The sequence below is a fragment of the Rhamphochromis sp. 'chilingali' genome (genome assembly GCF_963969265.1).
Source record: "Rhamphochromis sp. 'chilingali' genome assembly, chromosome: 4".
Taxonomy (NCBI): Eukaryota; Metazoa; Chordata; class Actinopteri; order Cichliformes; family Cichlidae; genus Rhamphochromis; species Rhamphochromis sp. 'chilingali'.
Window position 1 is genome coordinate 4,478,476 of NC_137948.1, and position 21,013 is coordinate 4,499,488.

Here is a 21,013-nt window from a genome sequence, read left to right on the forward strand (position 1 = left end):
CATCCTACTATGCAAAACCCATCAACAAGCAGAAAGGATGTCTTTTCTTCATTGTAGTGCAAGGAAAGCAGACAGCACAAAAAAAGAAAGAAAAACTCAAATGAATAATAAAAAAAAAAAACCTCCACAGGCGAAGAAGAATGGTAAAAACAAGACGACAACAATAAGGATGGACACGGGAGAATCTTGATTTGAGGTGGAGTGGAAAACAAAAGGTCAGAGAGAGAGAGAGATGTTAAGGGAAGAGAGAGGAGGTTGAGTTGGTAGAGAAAGTGAGTGGGCAGCAGCCAGGACAGAGTTTGCCTTTCTCTGTACGTTTTGTGTCCATGAGGGTTAATTTAAGAGTACAGAAGCAAATAGAGAAACAGATTCGTGACAGCAGGTTGGCACAGCTAAACTCCCTGGGCAGCTCAACTGTTGCGAATGCTGCTCTTACATATCAACATGACGGGGATGGAGGGCTAGGGGGGTGAGGGAAAAAATGGCTTCTCATTTGGTCTAATATTCCCCATCTCGTTTCATCCGAAATGAAGTTATTACACAATTTGTCAGTGCTGTCACAACGCAGGTAATAACTGCAGTTTAATTGACTGCTTTGTCAACGCTTTATGTAAGGTGTGTTGGCGAAAGCTGCACTCCAGTGTGGAGCTGCAGAGCTGTGAATCCTCCGGCTGGAAAAAGGAACCGCTTTCTCACCCTCCCACACCTCCTCCTGCACTCCTACCACCATTTGCTGCTGACCTCTCAGGTCAACCAAGCCCGAGCCTACATTCCTTCAGCTGCAGTCTCTGGGGACGTTTCTTCCTCCACCCTCCTCTTACCACACGTGTTACTTCTGAACTCTCTTACCAAACAGCCACACACTGTTGTATTTTTATTTCTAAAGCCTCGTGATGCTTTTTGGCGGGTATGTAGGGTTTTAGCAACATGACAACAGGATGAATTGAATTTCGATCCTCTGTAGATACTATAGCACCAAAATTGTTTTACTGGCTCATTTTTTTATCTTGGTTTTTTGTGAGCGTGGCATCTCCACCTGAGCAAAAAGAGAAACTAAAAAGAGAAGAAAAAAAATCCATCTTGTTCAAAACCTCAGAGACCATGTTCACATTCTGCTACCACGTCTCAACAGAAAACAAAAAAAAGGCCATGATCAAATCCAAAACTATATGAGCAGATTAAAACATATTTGCAGGTGGTTTGAAATCAAATTCAAACCCAATAAAACCAAAAGAAACTCAGCTCAAGCACTCAGATCAAATTTCAAGTGTTTGCTTATTTTTTGGAGTCATTCTCCAGAGGATGCCTGTCTTTCAGGAAGAAGAACAGAGGGTAAAAAAATATATATATATATATATTGGAGAGTAAAAAACAACTAACACTAAACTACCATGCATGGGAAGTTAATCCCCCCCTAAATAATAAAATGAAAATAAAACCAGCTGCAACAACATTGTGATTTTAGTTCCTGGACAGCTTCTCGAAATGATGCCACACATCAGCAGCATATAATCACTACAAGTGTCCAACCTCTTCAGAATTGCCCAGTTTCCTACAGTTTATACACCAGATATTACCAATGTTGCAAAAAACCTTTGGGGGGAAAGATCTAAACAGATGACAGGGTGAGCTGAACTTAAACTCTGATCAGATAACTTTGTCTCTAGAGATAATTGACAGTATTTCAGAGCTTGTCAGTTCAGTTCATTTTTATTTCAAACATTTAAAACATGTGCCTTCACAATCATTACAAAATATCATTCCATTATTTGTTTGAAAAGGAGTAGGCAGAAGTATTTACTTATTTGTCCCTCCCCCCTCAAGTTTTACCTCTCATTCATTTAATTTTTTTTTAGTCTTAAATTAAACAAACAACAGTGGATATCTGTGGTTTCTAAACAGATAATCAAAAGCTTGTTTGTAGTTTACAGTTGAATGTTGGCAAATGCAGTCCCTCTTTAGTTCTCACACCAACCGGTCGCAGCAGATGGCCCCGCCCCTCCCTAAGCCTGGTTCTGCCTGGTTCTGCTGGAGATTTCTTCCTGTTAAAAGGGAGTTTTTCCTTCCCGCTGTCGACAAAGTGCTTGCTCATAGGTGGTCATGTGATTGTTGGATTTTTTTCTCTGTATGTATTATTGTAGGGTCTACCTTACAATTTAAAGCGTTTTGAGCCGACTGTTGTTGTAATTTAGTGCTATATAAATAAAATTGAATTGAACTGACTTCTCCACACAAGCCATGTACCTGCATTCAACCACAGCCTGGCCAAAAGCACCACAAGCAGACTGCAAACAAGACAGCTTAAGGTACCAAAAACTTTCACTAACCCCGCTGCTATGGTCTTCCACAGGAAGACTTGCATCGAGCATTTAATAGCTAGATACGTAAAGATCCATGAAGTGTACACTGAGAAAAGAACATCGCATTGTTTGTGTTTTCTGAAATATTTAATTTATACTCAAAAATATGCAATCATATTTCATATTTTCATAACAGGTTACTTTGGACAGAGAAACACTGAGCGGTTTACGCGTTCAACAACAGATGCATCTTCCTGCTCAACGAGCTGAACATTATAACCTTCTTGAAAGCAGGATTTATTGCTTCTTTCATGACAGACTGCTGTATTAGCTTCGCTGGCTTTAGCAGGTAAAGTGAGCGTGTCTGTCAGAGACTTCTTTCAGCTAATTCACCAACAAAAGCAATGGTGCCAATTTGTCAGCCATAATCCAATATCTGCACATATCAGCAGCATTTATTAGAAATATTGGCCGGGGGATTAGATTTCATCCTGAAGGGGGGGGGGGAAAAGCCTTTTGTGATTTAGTCAGCGTGGATCTTTATGTTTGTAAAAAGCTGAAATAAAATCTGTTAGATCAAACTCCTACAAATGCTGCGGCTTGCACCATTACGGTGATCCATGTCAGTGAATGGCAGATCATTGTCTAAACACTGGAAGCGCAGTCAGTCACTAAGATGAGATTTCCTGCTGTCATGGTGAGCACTGCTTTGTTGCTTCTTTGCTTTTTATGTCCAAACAGAGAAAGTTTCTTTACACTTATACTCCATCTCTTTTACTCCTTAGAAAATAAAAATTCTTCTTTGGGAGACTTTTACTTTGGAGGAGTGTCATGTGCTCCAATGACTTCCCAATTTTTGGAGGAAGACAAAAGCACCAAGGGGGCTCTGGGAAAAGGACAACAGCTGCTGCTGGCATGAACGAATAAATGTATACACACATATAAACTTAGAACAGCTGAGTGTACAAAAACACATAATGCATCTATTTTGTTTTTTTTTTTTAAGTATGAATTACTGTCAAGAGCATGTGGGCGTTTTGTTGGCATACTGCATATAAGAAGTATAAAGGAGCTGGAAAATGTATGTTTTCTAAAATAAACTCATATAATATCTTAATATGCGTTCTCTACTGGCTGATTGCTTGGTTGATTGATACTGGATTATTACAGCTGTATCTTGTCCATATTTCTCCAATATGAAAATCTGGGAAAGTTGCCTAATTTAGAAATGATGACAAAACAGAGTTTGGCTAGCGGGGAAGTTCAGACTAGGGCTGGGCCATATTATACCGTTCACGGTAATACCGGTATAATGTTAGGCAACGATAGGAAAATGAAATATCGCGATAGAATATGAGTAAAACGCGCATGCGCAGTGCCTTTGTTTTCATACGCACATGGCTGATTGTTGAGTGAAACAGATGAACCAGAATTGGGTTGTAAAAATGGTGCAACTTCCGTGATGTGGAACTGGTTTGGCGTTTGTCCATCAGTTACACGACAAAGCACATTTTTTTGCAGAACATGCAAACGGCCGTCGTTATTGTCGTATTTGTCGAACTAAGATGCTCTTAAATCTGGGAGTAATCTGGGTCCTAAACCCCCCTCTTCAGGTCAAACGAACACTGCAGCATCACTGAGAGTTAAAAACTGTCTCAATTCTTTCATCTTTAATAAAACGATCAGCATTGCTGCTTTACCAGGTGTAACTATGAAGTTTAACTTCCAGGCATCCATGAAAACAAAATGTATTACATTTAACGGAGTTAGAAGTTAGCAGGAAGCTAGCGGAAGTTAGCTCACTAGTTTCGCTAGTTACCTAAGCATGATATAACATGTTCTGACTGAGAGATTTCTGAAAAAAATCAAACGTACAGCTCTGCTATCACTTCCAACATAAATGAAGACAGGAAACTAAACAGCAGTGACGTTTGTAGGGTTACTGAAGTTGGGCTAGCTGGTATATAATGATGTGCTAAGTGATCGCTAGCGACACAGCTATGTTAGCATAACATAAACAGTGAAGCTGGAGGACGAACACTAACACTTTTCCACTTATAAAAGTTAACGTTAAGGTTCCTCATGGTTAGAGACAAATGCAATCACATGGCAGGATGCTGTAAACGGACCAAACTTCAGTCAGGAGAACAACTGAGATAATCCATCCACAATACGAGGTTAGTCATTAATATACTGCAACAACATGGGAATAGAGCAGAATTCAACATTAATGAATCAATGGTACAGAAGTGGAGGAAGCAAGAAGAATGAGTTGAATAAAGTTTGATTTCCTGACTGCTTTGTTTCGCTTAATGTGCCTTATAATCCCGTGCACCTTATGGTCCGAAAAATACGTACTGCGCACTGCAGTTTAATGTTGCAAAGCACCTCTTTTTAACTTCAGTGAATATTATACATGGTTATGCTCAGGATATGTCAGCCCATTTCTACTGGAAATGCCTTTTGGTTAAACTTTCAGCAAGGAATTTGCATTTGCACTGTTGCATTTTTATAAAGCTTTAATGTACATAAAAACCAGCTTCTTGTTTAAGTGAAAATAAATGGAAGGTTGTCTTTTTGCGCTAGTAATGTTGTGGAGTTGTATTTTGTCTCGCATCAATTATATCGTCAGTTATATCGTTATCGCAAATTTTCAAATATATATCGTGATAAATATTTTTGGCCATATCGCCCTGCTCTAGTTCAGACCATCAGTTTTAATACTTTTCAGTACTGTCTGCAGGACACAGAGTAACCCCACAGCTGGGCAGACAGTGGTGACCTCTTAGATACAAGTCTAAAAATTAAACCGGCCCATCCCATCCATTAGCCAGAGACCAAAGATGGACAGTTTTCCACTAAAGGGCCAATCGGTCTCATAATTACGAGTTGATCTGCTATAACTCTTTACTGCAGCTATTGCATCACCGCAGACTAGGGCTGCTCAATTAATCGAATTTTAATCACGATTACGATCTGGGCTTTCAACGATCATTAAAAATGACTGAGCCGATTATTAGCCCCTCCCTCATTTATCCGCGACACCTTAAAGGCCGGTCCGTGAAAATATTGTCGGGCATAAACCGTCCGTGGCGCAAAAAAGGTTGGAGACCGCTGATTAAGAGGACCTGAGGGAAGCTCGGAAAGCTAAGCAGAAGTTATTTGGAGAGGAGAGTGACTGCCGTTGGCTGAAAAGAGAGGTAAAAAAAACTTCAGTGGTGTTGCACACTATTTTATATTATTTTTTAAAGTCATTGTTAACCCTTTAAAGCCGGTCAGAGCAGCACGCTCCGTTTTGCGTAACTATTTTTAAATCCCTGTAGAACCTGAACAGTGTAAGCTAGCGCAATAATTTGTTTTGCATATGAAACCGGAGGAGTTGTACTTACATCTGATGCCATCAGCTTGTCCTCGGTCACGGTTTCGTTCCACATATAGCTTTGCAAAAATTGCATAAAAAGCGCTTGCAGGAACAAAAACATAATAATATTCCAGAAACACGCTTTGCCGTTCCTATCAGCTGTTCGTAACACTTCCCACAGTGAAATGATGCACCTGCTGTTTTCTTTGCAAATTTGCATCATAGGATTGTTTTTTGTTTTTCCTGCAGTATATAAAAATTGCTGTATCTCCAAAATAAAACTATGAAGACACTCAAAATAAATTTCCTGTGGTGGGAAACTATTTTTTGCAACTTTATTGTATTTAAAGTTTTGAGGGATAAGCCTCTTAAATTTCCCCAAGTAGAAATATATGTAAACAAAACAAAAGCGATTTTCTATTTTTTTTGTAGTTTATTGCACTTTTTTGCAATTTATGTACTTACTATGCACTTAATGCAGACATATTATTAAAATATGGGCTATAACAGTTGTATTGATGTATAGCAACTTGAAATGCTCCCACAAATGGCACTACAGCATGTAAAAAAAATAAATAAAAATAATATAAGCTCTGGTGGACTTGGTTCTATAGTAGGTCTTAAAGGGTTAAATAAATATCGTCAAATAATCGTGATCTCAATTTCAGTGAAAATAATCGTGATTATCATTTTTGCCATAATCGAGCAGCCCTACCGCAGACTACAAGAACTGTGGCAGTTCATCATGCTGCTAACTCTGCAGGCAGGAATCTCCCAGTGTGGCATCTGCTGTTTATTTGTTTTCAGAGCTCTGAGATGCACACATAGACCGAGTTATTTCCCATTTCTCCCTTTTTTGCTTACAGAAATTTCAGTAAAAGTAAATATGGTTAAACATTTATTAGCAACAACTTGAAAAAGAACTAACATTTTGGAGGCCTACACACATCACAGCCCTACACACGCATGGAGAAAGCTGTAGACCAAGTGGGATACACTGCGAGTCATTTTCAGTTGGGTTTTATTTGCATTTAAAAAAAAAAGTAAAGTAAGTCTGAACACTTTCTTTTGAGCTTATTTGAGTAAAACTGGAAGAAAACTGGAAGCTGACGTAGTTGTGAGAAAGTGTCCAAGTTATTAAAGGTTGGTGTAATTTAATTAACACACATTTAAAAAAAACAAAACTATCTAAGAAAAGTAGGAATAATAAATATGCATGATGTCAACTGTAGTTCTTAGGAAGAAAATCCAGACTCAGTTTTCTGAGACACTGAATGAGTCAAAGAGAACTTTAAACAGCCTCTAAAAAAAACTCATGATGAACAAGCTGATGTTTAAGTTCCCAGAGCTTTAAGCAAAGATCAGTCAAATCAATACCAGAGTACCAGGAGGTGGTGGAGGAGTCATCAGTGTAATATTCAAAGAGTTTACTGAGAGGTTACTGCTTATAGAAAGGTAGGTGATTGTTCAGTTCAAAGAACAGAAAAGTGCAAATGGTTTAATGGATGCCAAAAATCAGTCATTGATGATATTATTTTAACAGGATTGAGTCATTATCTAACTCGGTCCTGAACAGACGTGGTGTGAGTCTGTGTCTCTGGTCACAGTATCGGTTAAAGACTCACCCTGGGCTGCCAGTTTTCATACTGCTTCTGCAGGTTGGCCCCGATGGTCTCCAGGGCCTTCTGTGGACTCATCGACAGAGGATCTGGGAAGCAAACACAAGAGTGTAAACACACTGCAATTAACACAGACACACATACAGACGCACACACAGCAAAGAAAATAGCCATAACTGAGGAAAACCACACAAGTCGATGTAGAACTAACAAACCAGCCATATAATTACTGCTTTAACGTTTAGTGATTAAGAATTCAGCCACGCCACGAGTACAAAGAAGTTGTTGAAGTTGTTCGTTTCAGCATCAAAGGGACATTTCTTATTAAATCTGAAGCGGGGTATGGAAAAATAGCAGCAGCCGCTAAGGTTGAAATATTGATGAGAGTAAATCAATATGGCATGAAGAAAAGCAGAATATAGATAAAGGACAGATCAAATTCTGCTCAGGGAGGAAAAAAAGATGTATTAGTGGGTTTTCAGGGGATAGTGATATGCAGAGAATGAAATCATTACTGTTCTGATCAATGAGGACTATTCACATTAGATCACACCACAACGGCCGCATTATTTTACATTATGTCTAATGTACATAATACATTTACAAACCATATATAATATTTTGTTTAGCAATGACACGAAAATAAGAAAGAATTTGACTATTCAGATTTGAATATTTGAAATGTATTGATCATAAAATCCTTTTCATTCAATGTTTGCACTTTGAATGTGCCTTTAATGACTTAAAATATTAGCAACATGCTAACAGGGGCAACTCCTCTGGTTTAAAAACAAAGATAAACTGTATTAAAGTCTAAGGGGAAAAGACCCCTGCACTTATTTGAATACTTCCATTAAGACTTTATGGTCTCAGTCACTACTTTTAAACATTATTTAATAGAACATAAACTTCATTTTGTAACTTGTGGTCCCATTAGAGCAAAAAAAAAAAAAAAGAAAGAAAGGAAAGAAAACATGGTGTGTTTTAGCATGTGGCTACTTAGAGATGGACAAGTTTGTGCCGCATTAGCGCACATCGTCCCCAGATTCTCGTCCAGAACCACTGTTCGCTTGTCACATCTGGTTTTAAAGCACTAACAGGGCGACATCATAAACGCTCAGCTCTTCACTAACCAGCTATTACGTGCTCTATGGTCACAAGGCCTTGCTCTCTCATCTCCGGTTCAATCCCATCTGTGTCTACTCGGTGAATGCTCAGTAATATTGTCTCTGAACTTGATGAACATGCATCTTGCAACATAACGCTTCTGTTTATACTACATTCACTTGTATTTTTATTTTTATTTTTATTTTTATTCCTATTCCTATTTATTCTATTTATCCCCTTCGTATATTTTATTTATATTGTCTCTGTATTTATATATATGTGTGTGTGTATAACTCTGTAACTTCTGTCGGTGCTGTGTTTTTTTGGAAATCGAATTTCCCAGAGGAACCCACCCGAGGGATTAATAAAGTTCTATCTTATCTTATCTTATCTTATCTTACACTGGCATCACAATTTCCTGCTATGGTGCAAAGTGAAAGGCAGTTTCCACAAAACCGCACACACACACCAGTGAAACAAAAAGCAGATGTGAGGTTTTTGTTTTGTTCCCCTCCTCCCAATCTGCGTGTGGCTCAAACATCCATGAGAGATGAACACTACGGTGCATTTTAGGACGTCATCCCAGCCTTTAACACTTCATACACCCAAATGGCTTCTCACAAGCCGAGTGGCAGGTCTATAGAGCGACAGTGTCCTCAGAAGCCACTGAAAAACTTTCAGAAACTTTAAGAGCTGTGTTTCCACTTTAATGTGCTTGCCTGACTCCTAACAGTCAGTCAATCCCAGGGGAGCAAAACAATGTTTTTTGAGGTTCCCATTCAATGGAGACGGTTGTGTTTTTGTTCTATGTCACATTATGTGGTTCCGGTGAGGGCAGACTGCTTCATCCCTGTGTGACAGAGACCTTATGAATTTAGCTCCCACGGGAAAGCTTGAGAATATCCCTGAAGTGAAAGTTCAAGTTTTAGTGTCATGTAAAAGTCACGGTGCTCAGTAGTGCTGAACACCATAACACCGCCTTGCTCTTTGAACCAAAATTATTTTTCACCCAAAAAAGGAAGAAGTCTGTGTTTCAGCCCAATAAAGCAGTTTTTCGATCCCTTTGATCACTGCGTGTACAGCAATGATAGCAACAACACCACTAAATGGCAACATGACACAATACAGAAATAACTGTATGTAACTGTATGAAATAACAATTCACGAAGTGTGTTCTTCGCATAGTATCTTGTCCAGCTAGTACAGGACCAACACAGAAAAATAACTACTAGCCAATATATTATATTGATATGTCGTAAATATTGTAATATTGTCGTTTTCAATAATCCAGAAAGCTGGCTGAAGCCAGATGTAAACAGTACACAGTTAAAAATGAAATCACAACTGTCGAGAAACTGATCGATGAGTCCGTGCATGTCTTGTTTTTTTTTGTTTTCTTGACCATAATGCCACTGATGAAGTGCAGAGAGGCTATACTGGATATAGGGAGAACACAAAACCTTAGGGAGGGCAGTGTTTCTAAAAACAATAACAAAAAAAGCACTATCAAACCCCTCCACACACAACTCTGCAAGAGTGTTGCATTGCTCAAATTTTGTAAGCGAAGAGCAAGCTTCAGCCCGTCTGCAGCTTCAAATCACAAAAACCTGCAGCTTTGACATGAAGCGAGGACAGAGGCTGAGGCAGCCACAGTCGCGATGCAACTTTTTTTTAGCAGTTTTAATAAAATGGCACGTGTAAAACCAACTGTAACCCTGTCAGCTTACCAATTTGAATAACTTTCACAGGTTTTCACCTCAGCGCTCGGCAGCTCTCTAAAACGTGTTCCTGAGAGAAAACGCTCCAGGTATTTTGTACTGAAAACTAATATTTTTCTCCATATCTCTCCTCTCAATTTTATGACATTTCTCTACTGTCCACTCTTTTCTCTCCACACATTTCCCTTCAGATGTCTTCTAAGGTAACCCTTGTTACTGTCATATTTCAGGCCTGCTTCCAGAATAAGATGACTGGGTGCACATCAAAAGTTAGTGAGGCCGATCAGCGTACTATGGATAGTCCTGGAAAACGCCAGAAGATATTCTAATGGGTGTCAGACCACATCTGTAATAATAAACTGAGGTGTAAACACTCGTCATTAAGGGTACAGAGGTGGTCGTAAAATATCATCTTTATGAGCAGAAAAATCACAGCTGCACTAAATTAAAATTAAAATTTAAACCACTTATAATAACTTATCTGTAGCAAATATGGATAACGCAACAATCCCTGTAAAGAGATAATGAATGCATTAGTGTGTGTATGATATCCGCTTGTTCACATTTTAGTTTTTGATCCACATTATCTAAAGTGTGTCCAAAAATCATTGACAGCATTCACACTGAGGAAAACAAATGCCTGAGAAATATCTGTTTATTTTCACACCAACAAGAGAAGCAGGACAGTGTGAGAGCCTTTAGTGAAATACACGCGTGTCATTTAAGCTCAATAAATCTCATTATGAGTCTCTTTGATTTGTTTGGTGTCTGCGTGGACTCACCTATCCAGCACTCCAGTCTGGCGCAGGGGGAGGTCTTGACCACATCAGGTGGGTCCACTCCCACGTTGAGGCACAGCACCAGCGCCACGCTCACAGTCTTCATCTGGGGGCAGACGCAGAACACAATTCAATCCTCACACATCAATACACAAATCAAAACAGGCTGGTGGATTATTTTTAACACCATTAAATCTTTATTCATGAGAGAAAATGCCATGAGCACCCAGACTTGTATTCCAGTACATCCTGGGAGTTTTATCCCGGTACACCACAATCTGCTGCTGCAGGCCAATGAAGCTCCACTGGAGCGGTGAAGGTCAAGTATCTCACCCAGGGGGAACCTAACAGCAGTTACTGAGAGAAGAGATATACTCTTTCCTTTGGCACTCTCTGCATCTGGTCCAGAAATTCCCAAGTCTGAAGCTAATGTTGGTGCCACACCTTTAAGGCAGTGGTCCCCAACCTTTTTTGCGCCACAGACCGGTTTATGCCCGACAATATTTTCATGGACCGGCCTTTAAGGTGTCACAGATAAATACAACAAAATAAAACTAGTACCGGTACCGAAAAAAAGAAGATTTATTCATAACACACGTGAAAAGACCCAGGAAAACCGAGTAAACGATAAAAACGATAACAAAATAACGCTGAAAACCAATAAAAACCCTGAAAACTATACATTTCACACCTGAGCCTCAACTCTCGCGGCCCGGTACCAAATGACTTACGGACCGGTACCGGTCCGAGGCCCGGGGGTTGGGGACCGCTGCTTTAAGGAATCTAACCTGTGACCTCAGAGGTGTGTCAGCACACAGGTCACACTGCAGGCATGAATTTTGAACACTATATATATTTAATGTAAGAGAGAACACAGTAGAGCCCACTACTGAGCGCTGTTACAGGGTGAAACTACTTCCCCGCTTTGCCTATAAATACAGTATATAACTGATAGTACCCCAACTATTATCTTCTCCATCGATTCTATTCTCTGTAGTTTTCCATTTAATTATTCGTTTTATTATTTATTTAATTATTTGTATTACTGTAGAAAGAGGGTGAGTCATGTGATTGAAAATGCATATTTTGTTTTGCGAAAAACAAAATATGCATTGGACATGTTTATAAATCCCAATAAAAGTCTCACTGAGCATTGGCCTGTAGTAGAACAAATATATTAAATTAAGCCAGAAGACTTGCATCAAAGAAACTGACACCACCACTGGTAGGGAACACCAAAAAAGAAAAGAAAGAAAAGAAAACGGGGAACAAAAACAAACAGGCCATCAAAGCAGAACAACCATGAGCCAGGGGTTATGTGGCAGGACCTGACACATCAGCTTGATCAGGCAGGAGATGCTTCCAACAAGGCAAATTAAACATTTCACCAGCAGTAGGCAGTCACTCGTTCCTCCCTGTCAGTACCTCAGAGTGTCTTTTGTGTGCCACAGCAGACATCAAGCTTTGTGACATCCTGTGGTTCGATCCTGTAGCTCTAATGAGCTTGAATGAAGACACTGACACAAAGAGTTGACCTCAAAGGATTCTGACAGATAAAGACAGAATGATCAGCCGCCTAAACTCTTATAAATGCCAAAAAAAACCTATAACACCACTATCTGACACCAGATAAAATTTATGCAGCTGCACAGGAAGAATAGTAATTTTACTGACTATTACCAAACCTTTAATGGGCGAAACAAAATATTTTTCACAACTGCAAATGTAAAAACAGTCATTTGAAATGGTGCTAAATCATTTCAAATGACTAAATGTGACATTTGCACAGAGCTGAAGAATAACAAAAACTGCACGGCGGCATAAGCGACGAGCTATTGGCCACACAGCTCAAACTGTATTCTTACATTTAATATTACAGCATGAGGTTTAAAATAAAATATTCAACTCGCTCCTGTATAATTGTGTTTATTTTGGGGAAAGTAAGATAAAATTCTCCTTTCAGTCATTATTCTGGTAAATTTGAGACAAAACAAACCGATTTTTGTAACACTCAGTGTGACCTACATTTCTTAAAGTAAAAGTAGGAACCATTTTTTTAAAAAAACAGACTCCCATTAGTTCCCAGAATTCATATTTAAACTTTAAAAATCATACTGTATACATTATTTATATTTTACCTTGTCAAATCAATAATTTCCCACCCTCTAAGTCTTGTGGTGTGCAAACACAGCTATGTGAGAACTTATCTTTTCACGTTTTGCATTTAAAATGCAAGCAGTGTCTCTGGAGCACATTGTAGTGGCTAATTATTCTTTGAGTTTTATTTTCTAGTTCAGTCTCGAGATTTCTGCTCCACAAGCCGACCTGCCTCTGTCACTGAAACCGCCCAGCAGGTCAAGTGTTTGTTGATGGTTTTGCTTAACCTGCGTCGAGTCACGGTTTCATCATCACGCCGCTCTGTGAATCGAAGCCGGGGGGGTGTTTGCTCTGAAACAGACGGCGCTTGAACTTCATAAGGCCTTGTGTGTCATCTTGGCTCCAATTACCTGGAGGTTAGCTACCTGCAGGGTTCCCTCACAGCAGCTCTGTGCCTGAAATCAGGTCAAACTGTGTGAAGTAAAATTTAGTGGTTGCAAAGCTTTGATGTCCACAACCACTTTTTTTATTAATTATGTGATCAGTTGTGCGAAACAGAAAGTTTGTCTCCAATTTACTCTTCAATTCTTTTCATAAGACTTTAATTCTTTATGTTTTACCACTGTTTTCCAATTGATGACAGCTGACTGCTACTACTTTCTCTACAGATTTATTAAGGCTTATTTGTGATTTAGCATCCAATAACCCAGCTAAAGCCGAATGTCTTCGCTTTTTTATGTTTCCTAAATCTTCTTTATTAATATGAAAAACAACAGATTATATTTCTCAATATATATTTTCTGTGGTTCTTTTGTCTGTTCTGTGAATTATTGCAGTGAAAAAGTCACTTGTATCATGTTCATAAATGATTAAACTAGTGATAAAACTCTACTAGGTTTACAAGGAGCCATTGATGGATTGCAGCCACACAGCATTATCGCCGCAGGCTAAATCCAGAAAATTCACGAGCATTACTGAGGGGGGCTCGATGACTGGCCAGCTAGGATCCCAGCGCGGGAGTTTTCCCCTCATAGCCCAGAGGTCTGCTGGATCTTTTTCACACTTTATGCATCACAAACTGTTATAAATAAACTACAGTTTTCTGACAGCTTTGAGTTGGAGTGAAATTGAGATAAACAGTGGAAAGTCCAATTGGAAGCTCAAAAAGCACATGTATGTGCATCAGTGTTTTTGTAGTGAGTATTTCATGCGTTGTGAATTTCTACAGGGTTAGAAAATTCTAGTGTAGTGCATAACTATGTACACAATTACAGAGGTACGATTGTTAATTGCCAGACAGGCATATTGGTAAAATGGTAAATGGCCTGCATTTGTATAGCACTTTTCTAGTCCCTAAGGACCCCAAAGCACTTTACACTACATTCAGTCATTCACCCATTCACACACACATTCACTCACTGGTGATGGCAGCTACATTGTAGCCACAGCTGCACTGGGGCGCACTGACAGAGGCGAGGCTGCCGGACACTGGCGCCACCACCGGGCCCTCTGACCACCACCAGTAGGCAGACATGAGGTTAGTATCTTGCCCAAGGATATTTGGCATGCAGCCAGGAGGCAGCCTGGGATCGAACCACCGATCGGCACATTTCCATCAGAGTCCTCATCACCGTCAATAGTAACGGTTTAAGACGTGCCGCTATGTGCATCACTGTGCTGCTTTAACCATGACAGTCTTTGTGGTGCAATAAGAGTGTTAAAACCTCCGCCCAGCTTTGTGCACGTTTTTTTTTCCCTTTTCTCTTGTTTACGACCCTTTTTGGCGTGAGTCTGAAAGGGATTTTTTCGTTTGTTACTGGTTCACATGAAGCATGGCCTGCAATCAAAATCCTATCATTTCCTTGGTTTGGACAGATATGCAGTGGCATTTTACGTACTGTGTCTCCACATTCAGACGGGATGCTTGTTGTTCGAGGTCAAAGTCATTCCTGTTGATTTTCCACAGCTTAGGCAGTGGGACACTTGTTTATGTGCACTGAATGGCATCGCTGAATGACTGCGTGCTCACGTACAACACCATGTAGGGTCAGCGGGATATTTCTAAGTCACCTTTGACAGCAAGCGATAAGATACCATCTCTGTCTGTACATAACTGAGCAGGGTTAAGAGAGCTGTTGTGAAAATAATTAAGGTGGCCTGTGCGTTCCCACTGGCAGAACAAAACACTGTTGTGATAGTGGGACTCAGCAGGACAAGCTCAACAGGTGCGCTCCTCCTTACACACAGATGAGCTCAGTTTCGCTTCACTTCATTCATTTCTACCCGAGCTCCTCAACCCACACTAGGTCCCACAAATGCGAAGTGATATAGAAGTTTTCTGCTTGGCTACACAACAGTATTCACAGAGTAGTCATCCAGTTGCTGTGCAGAACTAAACTAAGATGACAGCTCCATTACAGACATTGCATTGCTCACAGTGGCGTGACATTCCCTGACACTGAAAATAAGACTGGAAGGATTTAAACCTAATGAGGTCAAATCAATGAAATTAACAACAAAAACAAAAAACAAATCAAGTTTGTCTCTTTACATGAATGCAGCTCAGCTTTTAGACTTCACTTTTGCAGGCGAGCCAGATATTAGAGACAAACAATCTCCTTGATCTTATTTTGACAGTCACTTGTAGCTTGTTCACAGACCATTTATTTCCAACTTGGCTTTCCCGTCCAGCAGGCTTGTTGGCCAGGTTTCGACTGTGGCACTCACTGATATCGTTCAGCTGCTTCTCCAAAAAAAATGAGCTACACGCACGATTAAAGGTACTCCAACGTCACTGTACTGTAGTGGTGCTAGTGAGTACTTGGCAAATTAAAGTACTTGGAGAGTCCAAAGCTGAAAAGTTCTTTCGTGTGCATTTATAAATGCATCTTTAAATCCAATGATATCGCATCAAAGGGGCTTAAAGTATGCCATTACCTCCCTTGTCACCACATCTAGACCATGGTGTGGTTTCTTGGGATGCACTCTATAAAGATTTTTTACGTCCTTCATCTTTCAAAGAAGGATGGTGGCTTTCCTTCAAGCGTAATGTCCCCTGACACACAGCTCAGGACTCAAATTGCAGAAAAGTCAATGAAAACTCGGGCATTTGGAAAGCTATACATTTATTATGTCGGGTTTCCGATTATCTTGTCCAAACCTTCATATCTTTTCATCTAAATCACTTAAAGATAAGAAGCATGCAGTTATTTCTTCTGCTGGGAGTAATTTTACTCTGTTAGCACAACAAAAAACTGTGATCTCCTTATGTGATACACAAGTGCATCTGCCATTTGAATAAATATAGACGACTAAAAGCGGCTGGAGTCCGACTGCCAAAACAAGGTGATTTATCAGCTAATGTGCAGCAAGTGTAGGTATTCTCTGGCAGTCCTGCAAAACACCTACAACAACGGCCTGGGAAAGGACATAAAACACGCCACAAAGATGCCAGCTCAACTGGGAAGACCCAGATCAGATTTGCCCTTTTTAAAATACAACAGCTGAAATGGCAGCACACTTTAGAGACATTAATCCAAAGTCCGGAGAGAGGTAAAAAGATGTTTCTGTTATAGCAGGTAAAATGTCAAAGAAAACTGCTGAGAAAACTTTAAGGTAATTTTTTTTTCCACACCACCAACTAACAAACGCCAAAGAAAAGCATCAGCCTTGTCAGTTCAGGAAAACTGCAAAAATGCATATAATTAAGATCATAGTGTAAACAGCCCTGATGAAATTATTTGTTTCCATTCAGCTTCCCACGCAGATAATTTATAATCCATTCAATACAAATTTGCATGAGAATAATGGAGATGAATGAGGGACAGCGTTTCTTTCTGTTCCAGCTCAACACTGCGATACAACATGGCATTTGAGTGTGACAGTACGCAGATGTGCGCCAAATTATTTCTACTGATTTATCTGCTTGTTTATTCCACTTATTATCCAATGCACAGTGAAAACAAAGACCAGTACTCCTGCATCAATTTGGTTTTTCTGGTTGGCCATCAGATATAATGGTGTCAATCTTCATGTGGCTTGTGTAAATGAGTTCCTAGCCTTGGGGTGGTGGTGGTGGGGCTTTCAGGCCTAATTGTGTAATTACTACTGGCATAAATAAAGTGAAAGTAACTTATTTTAAACTGTGAAATATCGAGGTGTCCTCATTCCCTTAATGTTGGTTATTTGCTGAATGGAGACCACGGGGACAAACATGAAAGTGCAGAATTTGCAGTTCCTTCAAAGGCTCAAAAGGGGGAAAAAAGTCAAAGCTCACAGAAAAATGCCAACTTTACAGCAGATATATTAACAGACTGGTACCTAAAAAGTAAAAATTAAAATATAACAAGCAAAAATACTGCCAATCAACGCCTTTGAAACAAGTTGTAAGTCGAGTTGTATTAAGGCCATTATAGCAGGTCATGGCCTCTTTGAGTGAAAGATGTAGCTGTTGGGAGTTTGGTTACTCAGCTGAAATATTTTTAGTTATCTGACAAATAATATGGCTTGCTGTGCAAAAATATATACATACATAGCATTAGCTGGTAATTTGTCCCTACATAGTCTTTTATTTACAGTCAAAGACATTACACACAGAGATATAGAACACAACAAACTATATAAATAGGCATTCATTCATTTTGTTTGTTTATTGTTTTTAATGTGTGCTCATCTCCTGAGCTCCATCAGTGGATTATCAACAGTCATCGACTGACAGGTGATCATATATTGGGAGCTAGATTTGCATTTAAGAATGACCTTTATTCAGTAAACATCGCACAAATTCATATTGATCAAAAAATGAGGTCAAGTATTTTCAAAGAGTTTACACTCCACGTAGTAATAATGTTCTTAAATGAACTTCAATAAACAACCTTGTTGGTGATTAAACCAGGCCGTGCTCTTCTAACATGTTTACTTGTGAAGGAATGAATCATCAATAATCATTGATTTTAAACTGTTATGTTGAATGCAAACTGTGTACAAACACAAACTTGAGTGTCTGTTACACTTTGATCTGGACTATATTTCAAAGGTCTTATTTGTCTGGAAGTAATATTAAGGTATTATTAGGTGCTTCAGTATATACATATACGCATACACACACATGGGTATGTGGCACGGGGCATGTGAGAGAGTATATATATTCTTCAGAGTTCAGGCTGACTAAGGTTCAAAGAGAGCAAGGATTGGCAGAGCCTCTCCGACTGTGAAAAAGGAAAATAACCTTTTGACCCTGAACAAGTGGTTCGTTTATCATCAGATAGGTGGCAGTGGGCTGTTAATTTGCTTGTTAGCACTAATCTGAGTGAAAAACTCAACCAAAATTAGATAATAAAGGCATACTGGCCCTCGTGGATTTCCAATAATATCATGGAGAAGTGAGAGAAGAATTAAGTAGTTAATTCTTTCCTTTGTACAGTCTGCTCTTTTAGTGGGATAAATAAAAAGGGGTGAAACAGAAGAGGGAGTGGGAGGGAGATAAAGTCTGTACGTGCAGCTCAGTGTGTGTTCATGTCTTCCTGTTTCAGCTCTGTAGATATAAGTGGTTGCTGTCCTGCTCTCATTAACTACACGTGACTCCGGGGGATTTTCCTGCCATTTCTATCCAGGCCCTTTAAGACTCCCATACAGCCCCGAGCACCACCTGCTATGTCGATCAATGGACCCTGATTAATCCATTTGTTAGGCCCGCCATAAATTAAGGTTATTAAGATGGTGGAGCGCATTGATCGTGTGCCATAGCAGCAACAGGTCAGATATTGGACGCTTAATCTTAAAATCCAGAAAAAGGCCAAACGTCACTACACATTGATCTGCTTTTTAAATATAAAGACTACGTTTTGGAGATCAAAAAGTTGCAAATGTGGCAGGTACATTAAAATGGAGGAAAGAGTGTTTACTATGTTATGAATTACTGTAAACGGGAAGCAAGGAGACAAAAAGGAAATGGACCCATACATGGCTGGTAGAGGCGGACAAAGACTGTGTTGTTCAGTGAAGTTTTATAGTTTTCCACAGCTGCATTTTCATTGTAGACGACAATAAAGCACAACACAAAAGAAACTCTAGTGGGAAATCACGCCGCTCAGCTGCCCGATATTTCCATCGTGATTCTAAAGTTACTCACGGGTGGCTTCATCTCTACAACATTACATTCATCTCTATACAACAGTCTTTAAAGACATCAAGGCCTTTTTGCAGATGTAGGAGCGCTCAGGTGAACAGGTGAACCACCAGTGGATGCTTGCCTGACTCTACAAGCTAATAGTAAGCTAGTGGTAAACTGCACCTCTATTATCATCGTCACCGTCATTAGTGAAAAAGTTACCTATTTTATAAACGCACAATAACTTATACAACCTATAAAAAAGGTTAATTCTTTGTTATCTAAGCCTGTGCTTTTTATCTGTGGCACCATGACAGATCGTCAGGTGTGCCATGGGAAATTATTTCACGTCACTTAATTAGTCTATAAAATGATTATTTAATTACTGCAAATAATCGGCCATTGTTGAGCATCTGTGTCTTTGATGCAGTGACTGGCAGAATAATAAAATACTCTTTGATGTTCGTGTGAAGCAGCATGTAGCGCAATAATGAATTTGTTGAATTAAGACAACAGACAGTGATGAGACATAACAACAATGGATAAATATTTGAAAAAGAAAAAATGAAGACTCCCAACTGGGGCCGGACAAATTGATAATACAGGTGAAGTGTCTGGCATGAGTGGTGGTCCAATCAAAGCAAAAACTGTGAGCTCGAGGCAATCCAGCGAGCGTTGTTTGTCTGGGTTTCCTTTCACTGGAGATCCAGCTGCACCAACTCTGTTATGCTTAGTGTGCAGAGAAAAGCTTAAATGCAATCTGTAAGCTAAACATCTGCTACTTCAAAACAAAAACGAGGACTATTTTCTTCAACTTCAAAGAAAACACTAAGAAACAGGTAACTTAAATGAGAAAAGGTCTCCCAGAGCTCTAAAAGCAAGCTGCTTAGTAGCGAATTTGAAGCCAAATCTCAAAAACAAAAAAATATCAGCTCATATCAGAATGTCTTGAGCATGGAGAACGTCTGTATGAGCAGTCGTGGACGACATAGCAAAGGCTTCGTTAGCAGAGAGAAAGAGATCCAGTGCTGGATCTTGCCCCACGAGGCGAGTGTCTGTGTTTGATGATTTGCACACTTGTTGCTCCTTATGAACTGGCTGTGGCGCAGCAAAGTACCGACTTGTGTTTGACCAACAGCGTTTTTGACTGATGACGGGTGCGATGATGCAAAGCTGTTTCAAGTTATGAGTGGTGTGCAAAGGCCGGCACAAATGCTAGATATATTTCAGCATATGAATGAACTGAACACATAAATGCAAGGCCAAAATGAAAACCTACTCACAAGCACAGACAAAATGGATTTTGTTCAAAAGGTGCACCTCTGGCAATAACATCTAGAAAGTGCCATCCTTTGGCATGTTCCCACTCACTCCAAAATGGCAAGCAAATTTCAACAATGCTGCACAGTGAGAGATAATAGAAAAGCATCTAAACACTCTTTAGAAGTTGTCGTTTTATTTCCCCTCACTGTCACTGAATGACTTGACTGGGGCCGAGAAAGCAGCAGTTTATGGAAAGGATAAGACAGTATAGGACCAGGAGAAACCAGCATAGCTGCCATAAAAACTCAAAAGAGAGCGAGCTACTGAGAGCTATTGAGGAAGAGCTTCATGTGCCATCAATCCATTTTCTTCCACTTATTCAATTCAGTGTCGCAGGGGGGGTTGGAGCTTATTCCAGCTGCCAGAGGACAAGAGGCAGGGTACACGCTGGACAGATTGCGAGTTTTTCACAGGGCTAACACAGAGAGACAACCATTCACACCTACAGCCAAGTTAGAATCACCAATTAACCTAATCCCACTAACTGTGTGTCTCTGGACTGTGAGAAGAAGCCGGAGTACCTGCAGGGAACTCGCAGAGACATAGGGAGAACATGCAAACTCCACACGGCCAATTGATAGATTCAAAAAGAGGACATTC

General features: G+C 39.8%; 1 protein-coding gene across 4 annotated transcripts in view; it reads right to left on the reverse strand.

The window, feature by feature from the left end:
* The window catches only part of rptor (regulatory associated protein of MTOR, complex 1), a 215,254-nt gene that overhangs the window by 177,111 nt on the left and 17,130 nt on the right, over window positions 1-21,013 (reverse strand). For all 4 annotated transcript variants that reach the window (XM_080879217.1, XM_080879214.1, XM_080879215.1 and 1 more), the window contains exons 3-4: window positions 10,888-10,990; window positions 7,287-7,369 (exon numbers count right to left, since the gene is read on the reverse strand). In XM_080879217.1, coding sequence (XP_080735343.1) covers window positions 7,287-7,369; window positions 10,888-10,990 — 186 coding nt within the window. The remainder of the gene's footprint in view (window positions 1-7,286; window positions 7,370-10,887; window positions 10,991-21,013) is intronic.